Genomic DNA, 11,605 nt, shown 5'->3' with positions numbered 1-11,605 from the left:
TTTTGTCACCAATGCCAACAGTTTAGCTAAGATTTTTAAAACAGGTATGCTGCTGCATTTGAAGTCCAGTATTATAATTGATTCCTAAATAAAGCATACTGTTTCCTAATCTTTATAATGCAATCATTAAAAATGCTAACTTTTCCACTTACTATTGTGGAAAACCTCATTATGGAAAAAACATTGTGGGAAATCACAAGTTAAAGGGAACCTGTCACCACTGTGGTATTTTTCACTGGTGACAGCTTCCTATAGACACTGTACAGTAGATAGCAATGGCATTTTTATCAAATTTCATGGTTACTTTGTTAGAGAAATATGCATTATTAAACTTTACCTGGCTCCCTGCCAGCACCCACAGTCAAGTCCTGAGGGCTGTGCATTTTAAATAATAATGTCCACCTGTTCATTTGATTAATTGATGCCCTTTCACCCTTAACGACAATATGCACCCAAGCCCCCTCCAGCATCCTCCCTGTTTTCCCCCTATCCCTAATGATGTATTTGAAATGCACAACCCTCTGCACTTGGCTGTGGGTGCGGGCAGGGAGCCAGATAAAGTTTAATATTGCAAGTTTCTCTAACAAAGTCACCTAAAATTTTGATAAAAACATCATAGCACTGTACAGTTCTATCTACTGTACAGTGTCTACTGGTACCTGTCGCCAGTGAAAAATACCCCCCTGGCATAAGGTTCCCTTATTTTTGCTAAGAACAAGTAATACATAAAAAGGATAAATATAGAATTTTATTGTATGGAACTATTTTATTTGTAGTTTCATAAAGGCACTGAAATACAGTATACTTGTGAGAAAATGTATAAAACCGACAACAAATAGTTTCAAAGAATCTTTTTTTAAAGATTGCTGTAAAATAAAGCTGCAGTGCATTACACTTCAATTCATCTCCTGCTGTTTCGTGACATCTTAAAGTAGTGGATGAGTATATACAAGCCATAAGCCTACCATAAACACACAAATGTTTATATTCTCTGGAAACATAATATTCATGTCAAGATTCAGAGATTAACACACGACTCTACATCACAATGTATGGTATTTACACATGGAAATACATTACTGTACAATCAAAAAGCATTAATGTTAACAATTTAACCATTTTAATGTGTACAATGAAATTCAAAGGATTATATAAAATCTATATATACATATTTACAAAATAAACAAGCACAAGCCTTCATAACACATCATGTGATTCATAAGTGAGATGTTTATATTGTTTGTGTGTCTAAAACAAAAACATCAAAAGAAATATTAATATGATAAAGTTCTTCATTTACATACTGTGCATTACATATTCAGTTAGAATAACGATGTGCGTTAGACCCCCAACATCGCATGGGGAAAGTAAAACTATTTAAAAAGAGTTAAAAAGTCAGGGTGGCATCTGTAAATTAGAAGATCTATTTAAAACATATATAGCATGTAAAAATTCATCTCTGGGGTCATATGTGACCTAGGTAGTGAGGCACTCTTTACAAGATCAAGAATAGGAACATTATTACTGAGAATCAGACAACGGAGGTCCCAACATTGGCGAGATTGGGAGAATTAAAGGAAATCTACCATTAAAGTTAAGCTAAATGAAACTATAGATACTCACCTATACTCCTCTTGACCTAGTTCTCCCTGGTCTTCTTTAAGCTTGACACATTGGGATCACATGAAAAAATGTCCCGGCACTCCTGGCTTTGAATTATTCATGCCTCTTGCATGACATTACCCCATGCTGGAGAGGGAGGTAGTCCTTTTTTTCAGGCAAGCCTGGGACTGATCTTCCTTAAAGAAAATCTACTTTTTTTTATGCATTGTGAACCAAACAAAATCTTGAGAATGCTGTAGCTACACTGATGCAGGCACATATCTTGTTTAAATATGGGCATCACAGTGGCTGAGTGGTTAGCACTACTGCCTTGCAGCACTAGAGTCCTGGGTTCTAGTCTCATCCAGGTCAACATCTGCAAAGAGTTTTTCCTCCGAGTACTCCACTTTCTTCCCACACTCCAAAACATACTGTTAGATTAGATTGTGAGCCCCATGGGGACAGGGACCAATTTGTCATGCTTTGTACACGCTGCGTAATCTGTGTGCGCTATATAAATAAAGAATCATTTTTATTATTATTTAATCCCTGAACTGAGTGGTTTTGCTGAAAAAGCAATTTTAAATGTATGATAATGAGGCTCTGTTACTCCTGTGTGCTTCTCATCTTACCCTAATTATGCACAGCTCCAGATAACGATTTAATCACTCTGTTGTCCCCAGCAGGCCAAAGTAATTAATAGCTGCACTATCCTCTAGCTGCTGTGTATGAATCATTCAACTCAGGTTGATTAGTCCTGCCTGGACAGGAAACTCTATTTAATGTGCTTATGCATGGCAGGCATTCTGCATGCAGCTTTGCCAAAGCTCTGAATGTTATAATTATTTTTTTGAGCAAAACCCCTTGGATCAGGGATTAAACAAGATACATTTCTGCATCACTGTAGCTACAGCATTCTCAAGGTATGTTTGGTTCACAATGCATAAAAACAAACAGTAGATTTCCTATAGCCTTGTCACACCATGATCGCCTGAATAAAAGAGCATTGAAGAGCCAGGTGACAAAGTCAATCAATGATCTGTAGATTAATTTAGCTTAACTTTAGTGGTAGATTTCCTTTAACGTTCCTTACTGTACCCAATATGGAATGGATCACTAGTTCACCTGCTCAACATGCACCCAATTCTCGTATAGTGACTTTCAAGGCTGTGTTTTAGGTATCTTTCAATCTTGTCAATGTTGGGACACAGTGCATTCACAGTGATCATTTATCATTAGGGGGTGTTTCTTTTGTGGTACAACACCTTTAAGAATGAACCATACTCACATTGTTTTCTGACTGACCCTGGTGTGACACTATTGCCTGTAGTCTAAATTATTGAACTCTTAGCAATCAGATACTAAATCCATACACACTGGTAGAACTGTGTTTGGTAAGGATACATTTTGTCTGCTGAAGGATGATAACTTTGTTTCAGATACAACTTTTTCTGAGTTTTTGCCACATGACTCTCCCATTTATAAAATCAATGCACTTTTCTTCCTTAAGTTTGATGTGTAGTAGAATCCTTAGAAAAGCATTCCATTCTGCAAGACCATTGACTAAAGTGCACATCACATATAAAGCCCCTTTTAAGATGCAACTAAAGGTTGAAGTTACACGGTAAAAAGAGATTCTGTCCTTGTTTCCTTAAATTTCAAAGGAGCAGTAAACTTTAGAGCAAAAGTGCAAGGGTTTCTGTGAGGGCAGGAATAGATTTACTGATAGTTTACCTGAAGATTCAGTGCTGTGAAATAAAGGAAATATTATATTGGTATAAAAGGCTTTATATATAATTTATGGAATTTATCATTTAATTTGCACAATGTGAAATGATTGTGTCAATGTACACGGCAGATTTGTTTACTTGTAAAGAGCATTTTTTGTTTTACTATATTTTCTCTTTCTGTTTTATTAAATAACATTTTATACAAATAATGTATTTACAAAGCTTTACAGCATACAATATTAAAACTCAAATATATTTCCAGAACTCCATATATCCCTGAGTTTTTACATAATTATCCTTAGTTTAAGAAAGTTCAGTAAGGCACTTCATTTTACCAAAGCAGTTATGTTTCAGTTCGCTATGTCTGTTGCTCCAGAACTTCAAGGTAGTCAGGTTCTGAATGGAGGTTAGCTTTGAGCTCAAAATATTCATTTTTGGTTTGTTCCACCAGAACTTTCCTTGGCCTTGTGTACATAAGTGTTTCCATTAATTTAACTTCTTCACGTGTACTAGGGTAACGGGTCTCTAAATCTGGTTGCAAATGAGCAATATTTTTTCTCAGATACTCGGCAATACCAAGCTGCTGCATTTGTCTTTCTTTTTCAATGAGGTTTCTATAAAGATAGCTTGCATCCTGAAAAGACACAAACTCCGCTGATGGATCAGTGAACTTGATATTTGAAGTAGCTTGCAGTGAATTATTCTCCATTTCTATGAGGCCACTAGTTATTTTCTTTGGGTTGCTGAGCTCAATGTCATCCTCTAGTCTTTGCTCTACATGTTTCGGCGTAAATGGGGGTGTCTGATAAACCTGAACAACTGGATTTGTTATCCTTTGCTCACATAGAACTGAACCAGGTCTTTCGGTCATATGATGTGTTGTTTTATGACCATACATGCTGTACTGGATATGGACTGGGCTATTTTCTCTAATTTGTCCATTTTCTTGTTTCTTTTTGTATCTGCGTTTCCTATGCAAGACAAGAACTATTATCCCAGCTGAACATAACACAGCGGTTATTAGGATTATTAGAAGTCCAAGTATTAAAACGGACAGTGGTATGTAGTCAGAAATGGACTTTAATATGTTATCAACTTGACTAGCCGTTGTTGGTGTAAAATTATTTAGCTGTGTCAGTTGTGTTGGTAGTGCTTGATTATTTATCAATTGTGGACATAGGGCTTCTTTATCAAGGGTTTTCAGCTCCATCTTTGCTAGTTCTTTTGGTGAATGGCAAAAAATATCACTTATTATAGCCATTTTATACATTTGCATCCACTTCTGAAGATCAGTTAAATTGCATGTGCAATCCCAAGGATTTTCATGTAAATCAATTTGGGTCAATAAAGTCAGATCCTCCAATACATTCTTTAAAGGAATATTTACAAACTGGTTGGCTTTAAGATTTAGTTTTGTTAATGGAATTCCAGAAAACACATGATCCGGTAATGTTTTGATGAGGTTGTTATTTAAGTAAAGAACCTTCAGTTTTGGCATTACAGAAAATGCTCCAGATGAGATTTCGTTGATAGCATTGTACTCCAGATACAAGTATTCTATGCTCAACAATCCAATAAATGTGTCAGAGTTTAAACTTCTCAAATTATTGCCGTTTAAATACAATTTGTGTAACCTGGTTAAATTTTGGAAGGATTGTTCCTGAATCAATTCAATTTTATTATTGCCCAGGTGAAGCATTTCTAAGGTCCCATATTCTATAAAATCTGTTTTATAAATCTTGTGGATAATGTTTCCAGCTAAAATAAACTTCCTTGGGTTTAGAGGTGGGGGTTCAAGGTCAGATACACTTTCAACATTTCGCTCTTGACAGTGAATCAAAGTCCCTGACAGACTGTAAATAGAACAATGGCATGGCACTGGGCAATATATACCTGGAAGAATGGTTGTTGCTTTAGTGAGAACAAATGTTTCCTTAGTTGGATTTTTTTGAAGTGAAGTTATCTTAGTTGGTAACCGACCATCATTTATTGATGCTGTACCTAGCAAAGATAATGGTACAGAAGGTTCTTCAAGATCACTACTAGGCGTTGTAATACACAACATTTCTTTTTTTAATTTTCGAAGGAGAACACCTTTCAAATCAGGGGGGCTGAAGCAGACCACATCACCTATGGTAGATTGTCTTGGCATATTCTCCAGCCATATCTTTAGTTGTAACAAGTCACAGTTGCAAGACCATCTATTATCTTCCAGCTGAAGCTCTATAATTCTCCCAATGTGTTCTAAAAATCCCACATAAGGAAGATTTTGTAATTGGTTTCCTCTTAGATCCAAGTGGGTCAATGGCACAAATCGGAAAATATTTGCAGGTAAAAAATTTAGAGCATTATCATTGAGGATAAGAACTTTTAACCTGTTAAGTTTACTAAATGTATTTGCTTCAATTGTAGTGATAAAATTGTTATCTGCTTGAAGAAATTCTAAGTTCTCTAGTCCTAAAAAAGTGTTCTCTCTTAGTATTTCCAATGAGTTGTGATTAATATGCAGTTTCTTAAGCATACGAAGGTCATTAAAAGCCCCTGGTTCAATCTCTACAATGTTATTAAATCCAAGGTGAAGAGAAATTAGGTGACTGAAATCAGAAAACTCATTGACATGCAATTTATACAAGCCATTGTTCAAAAGATTAATCTCTAAGTACTGGGATGGAGGTGCTTCTATTTCAGACAATGCCGTAATATCCTTTTCTTCACAATTCATCAATAAAGATCCATCTTTTTCTTCACAAAAACACAGATCTTTACATGATCCCAAAAGTATTGTTTCAGATGCTGAGTTTATTGATACAATAAGAAGAAAATATGTTAGGAAGACCATTGTGTCCAAGAAGAAGGGCATCATCCTAAAAAAAGAGAAGAAATTAAATTATTAGTGAAGGAATGGTGTAGTATACAAACATGTTGTTTCCTATATCATCCAATCAGAGCTTAGTATCATCCAAGGACTATATGAGTACCATAGGTAACAGCTCCTATTGGCAACATACTTTTTTAGTTCCAAAAATAACCGTGAAGGAATATAAGTATCAAACAGTACACACCCATGAAAGAGAGGTTACGTTTGTGACGAGGGACTTGCTCAGATGTGCAAATTTTCTTCTAGTGGGTTAGAATTGGACTGAATTACTGACATGAATGCCTGGTCACAAATAGTAAGCATTCTTCCATAGCTATTTATGGTTTAAATTAATATCCCTTTATAGAATTATCATTTATGGTTATTTAGGGATCTAAAAATCACTTTGCCCATAAAAATTGTCTATTGGACCTATAGTTCTAATACTGTTCTGTGGGGAGTTTTTTTGTACTGGTTTTGTTTTACCATGTGACACATTTTCTAACAATCACATCATTTGCTGCCCTTCCAGATATAGCTTAAACTAATCACACTCATCCACAGATCCCCAAAAATGCTGCAATGCCCTACTTCTACTCCCTCATCTCAGTTTAATACCCTAACTGTTCTGATCTGCGAACTATCTAGGATAATTCTCTTCTTTGATTCAAACATACCACACATGTCTCCAGGACATCTCCTGAGCTGCACCAATTCTCTTGAATGTCCTAATACCCAACTACCAACAACTATCACATTCCCTAACTGTGCGTAAATTGACTCACTTTTCAATAACCACCCCTATCTACTCATCCTGTCTATGTTTACCATTGTACAGGTAGAAAGGTGAGCATGAAAGCTCATTTATGCTAGAAATGTGAAATGTGTCTTAAAGAGTTACTGAATCTCTCTGATGCTTGGCGCGTCTCCCGATCCTCGTCGTGGCTCCTCTTCTTTCTTCTCCTTGCTGTATTAGCTGGCAGTGATGCATCCACGCAATCTGCCAGTCGGCAAACACTATGATGCGGCGGTGATGGCGCTGATGACATCATAAAGCGCGCCTGCCTGCAGATCGCATGGACGCGTCTCTACTGGATGTTACAGCAAAGAGAAGAAAGAAGAGGAGCCATGGGGATTGGAACATCGGGGAGCTCCGCTGGCAATCGGGACCACCAAAAGGTGAGTTTATAATTTTCTTTTAATGTGTTTGCCTTATGTGTGGGTTGCCTGTATACTACATGGGGCTCGCTGGCTGTATACTACTGTGGGCTGGCTGGAGACTATTGTGGGCTGGCTGTATACTACTGGGGGCTGGAAGGCTGTATACTACTGGAGACTGGCTAGCTATATACCACTAGGAACTGGCTGGCTATATACTAGTGGGGGCTGGTTGCCTATATACTACTGGGGCCTGGCTGTATACTACTGGGGGATGGCTGGCTATATACTATTGGGTGCTGGCTGGCTATATATTACTGGGGGGTGGCAATATACTGCAGGGGGCTGGCTGGCTATATACTGAGAGGCTGTGACCAATACATTTCCCACCCTAGGCTTATACTCAAGTCAATCTGTTTTCCCAGTTTTTGGTGGTAAAATTAGGGGTCTCGGCTTATACTCGGGTTGGCATATACTTGATTATATATAGTATATATACATAAATTTCAAAACTTACAGCACGCCAGTGCAACCACACTGGTGGTTCTGGCTAGTATTTATATTACTTGAAGTAAAACATCAGCCAATCTATGACTTTAGCCATTGTGAAATGTTGGCCTTGAAACAATTTTCAGAATAACAAAACCACACATTCTCTAAATCACTGTTATTAACAAAAATACAGAAGTTCACAGATATAATTTTAACCTGTCTCTATCAGTCCTGGTGTTTAAAATTTTGGTTGTCCTTGGATACGACAGTAAATATTCTGACTTTGGTCAGATTTTTCTCATGAATAGCTTTTCTTGTCTGCATGGCTGCAATGCTATCTGCCTCTCTCTTTTTCTCTGTGTCAGATACTAATAGAATGTTCAGAATCTAAATAAATGTTTAGATAATCCTGGACTCTGGTAATCTAAGCACAATACATTCCATAGCACAGAGGAATCATGAAGTGTCTGTTTAGAGAATCCCTGCCCACACTCTGGAATTTTAAAGTAAGGGGGTTAAAAATTATCTTTATTGTGTAAACATCACTAGTGGAATCAAATTTGAGAACTTCTTTCTTGGGCAAACCCCTTTAACTAAAAATCTGCACACTCAGTACAGATCCTTGGCAAGGTCTACATTGAACATATTATTTTCTATAAAGGAAACCTAACCATGTTGGTACTTGTTCTCTAAAAGGTTTGCCATCACTGCCCTGGACAGTGGTCAGGAAGTGTGGTAGTGATGGACCCTCCTCTCATCCAACAAAAGATTCAGGCACTTTTTAGCATGACTTTCTATTGCTTAAAAGTTCTTCTTATAGTCCTAAAAATATGATAGATGGTAAACCTCTTCATAGATGGGGACCAATCTATGTAAATGCTTTGGGATACTTTGGGCACTTTAAAAAATGGATTATAGAAATACTTAATCCCCAAATTGTTGTATCTCTTAATCAAAATCACAAATTAAGAAAAATAGAACAGTATGCCTTTTCTAAATGGTCTATCCATGAAAATGGATTTAATGAGAGTCGTTTTATCATCACCAGCACAGGCTTTCCCGGAGCTATATTATGCTATTATATAATAACATCTTATTCTTTCTAAATTTATACCTATGGCCAGCTATCCAGTGACATCTGAAACAAAGATCACACACTATTCAATGCTGTCTATGTGATGCACTCCCGCTGATTCCTAGCTTGCAGCAGGGATGCTCACTTCTAAAAGTGACAGGAAAGAGGACAGGATTTATCATTAAAACAGCTACAAAGCTCACACAAAAGGTGGCTTGGCTCTTCCAGATCTTGTTAGAGCAAGTCTTTAATGGTAGCAGAAGAGTTACCTTCAAATTAATTTCAGGAAATCTCAACATAGCATTTTTCACCAAAGCAGCTAAATTATTTGATCACTTCATGCTTAAAGTACAGGCTACCATATCCATAGATTAAGTAAAAACCTGAAAGCAAGAAACAAATGAAAGAGAAGGATAATATGATCCTCCATTGTAGGTCACTACAAAGGACTGTATAAATGTCTGTTGCTGCTGCCAGGAGAAAAGAAAGAACTTGACGTTCACGAAAACACAAAATTCTCTTTCAGGCACAATGCAGCCTGCAGCTAAGGAATAAAAATAACATTTCCAGAAAAACATCCACTTTTGCACTCATTCATGATAAGTATTCATTTATGGGGAAATGTTGAAACATACTTATGTCTAATATTTAAGTATATCTTTGGTATTACAGGGTTATTTCATGAAACAACCTCTACAGGTAGAATGTTGGCCATTCACAAGATCCACATTGCATAAACATGGATCATGTTTACCAGAACAGAGACCAGTTGTGTTTCAGCATATCCTAGTTTGTGTCACTGAGAGGGTAGCTAGGTCAGATATTTAAATCTATGAATATTTGTGTCTTTTGAGTTGATTCTAGCTAGCAATTGGCTGAAATTGAAGGGACTTTCAGCTCTCAAACCAACCCACAAGTAAAATTAGCACTGTTTTAGGATACTTTATAATCTATCAATTGAGAACTACCCCAAATTTTAGAGAAAATTCTGTTTTCAAGTTATGCAAGTTAGTTTGTTGGTAGACCAGGAACTGGCCTTTCTGCTAGTGCACTTGTTTTACTTCTTTCTTTGCTGGTCATTTTCCAATATCTCGACTTTGCACAATAATTGGTATATGGAGCAGAAATCCAGCAGCCGTGGCCTTTCTTCTGGTGCTCCATATACATAAAAACAGAAGTCTCCATATAACAACAAAGAGTGTGTGCCTGGAAACCTTATAAAGAGCCTCTGCACACGGCCATGTTACCTGAGGGTGAGTTGGGATAGGGCAAGATCTTTTTAAATAATCACTAGAGGTAATAAAAGTCAACCCTTTTCAATCTTACAAAAAACATAATAAAGCTTGGAAAAGCCTTTAATAAATATAGTTTAATATAAAGATGTTTTCATAGTCAATCCCAACTTTTTAGGCAGATTAAATTATATTGATATGATTGATATGAGCAATTTGTCTTTCAGTGTGAAATAGTAGGTTAAAGGAAACCTACCATTTCAAATGGTAGGTTTAAGCTGTAAACACCGAGCACCAGCACTTTATAGCATAAACTGCTTCGGCGCGGTTTTAACACTAACGAAACTAAGCACCGGCACCAGCTCACCCTGAGCTGGTGCTCGGTGTTTGCAGCTTAAACCTACCATTTGAAATGGTAGGTTTCCTTTAAGCCTGATGGATATATACTATTATTAGCAATTTGTCATACTGCGTGGTCTGTGGTTAAATGAACTGTAACAAAAGCAAAGGTTGTACAGCAGTTTTGAATTGTTAGTGTATTTAGTATAAGTAACAATGGTATTTAAAGCCGTTGTCAAATGGGAAGCTTTACTGCCTTAGTAACTTTAATTATAGAAGCAATGAATTGCTTGCTCACTGAATTTGGTTACAATTATATTATAGACAAAAGAACTATAGGCAGTTAAAAAAGTTCCATCTTTAAAAAGGTAGTTACCTTTCTTCATAGCCTATGTGTCCATGGTTATATGTTTCAATATTTGTATTGCAATTCTTAAAAAAAAGAACATTTCTGGCAAGTAAATGGGGTAAATCCTAGATTCATTATCTTAGAGATTGAATTGCTTGCACTTACTCAAATCCCATTAACCAGAATTTCTGGTCTTTGAACTATATACAATTATTCACCACAATTCAATCATTCACATCATCTCTTTGCTGCTAATAGGGGCCTTAGGAAAAGTAGGGTTTCAAGCTATGGCCAATACAGGCAGTCTCTGGGTTACGTACAAGAATTGTTTTGTAGGTTTGTTGAATTTGTATGTAAGTTGGAACTGGTATATTTTATAATTGTAACTCCAGACAAAAAAAAATGTGTCCCTGTTACAATTTTGTGCTGTAATGGGAACAAGGATTATAAATAAATTATCATTACAGAGACCTTACAGCTGATCATTTCAGCCTAGGACTAAAGTAAAGCACCCATAGCGCTTCAAAATAGGTCACAGTTGGCAAAGAGGTCCATCTGTAACAAGGGGTCATCTTTAAGTTGGGGGTCCTTAAGTCAGGGACATTTATTGTTTGTCCCCTGAGGAATTTCCTTGTGTATGCTGCAGATGTATGCAGCATGAAGCAATATTAGTCTTTGATTGAACATACAGACATAAATATTCACAATATAAAGCTACATTGTTCACATCTTAAGTATTTCTTATATTAAAATTTATTTCAGGATTTGTAT

At 36.6% G+C, this 11,605-nt stretch overlaps 1 protein-coding gene across 4 annotated transcripts in view; it reads right to left on the bottom strand.

Annotated features, from left to right (window-relative positions):
- Nucleotides 1–735: 735 nt before the first annotated feature.
- The window catches only part of LOC140118039 (SLIT and NTRK-like protein 6), a 30,464-nt gene continuing 19,594 nt past the window's right edge, over nucleotides 736–11,605 (bottom strand). For all 4 annotated transcript variants that reach the window (XM_072135417.1, XM_072135416.1, XM_072135419.1 and 1 more), the window contains one exon: nucleotides 736–6,196. In XM_072135417.1, coding sequence (XP_071991518.1) covers nucleotides 3,691–6,195 — 2,505 coding nt within the window. In that variant the 5' untranslated portion in view covers nucleotide 6,196 and the 3' untranslated portion in view covers nucleotides 736–3,690. The remainder of the gene's footprint in view (nucleotides 6,197–11,605) is intronic.

This window comes from Engystomops pustulosus, chromosome 2, assembly GCF_040894005.1.
Source record: "Engystomops pustulosus chromosome 2, aEngPut4.maternal, whole genome shotgun sequence".
Classification (NCBI taxonomy): Eukaryota; Metazoa; Chordata; class Amphibia; order Anura; family Leptodactylidae; genus Engystomops; species Engystomops pustulosus.
Note: the sequence above shows the minus strand (reverse complement) of the source record. Positions and strands in the feature narration are given on the sequence as shown.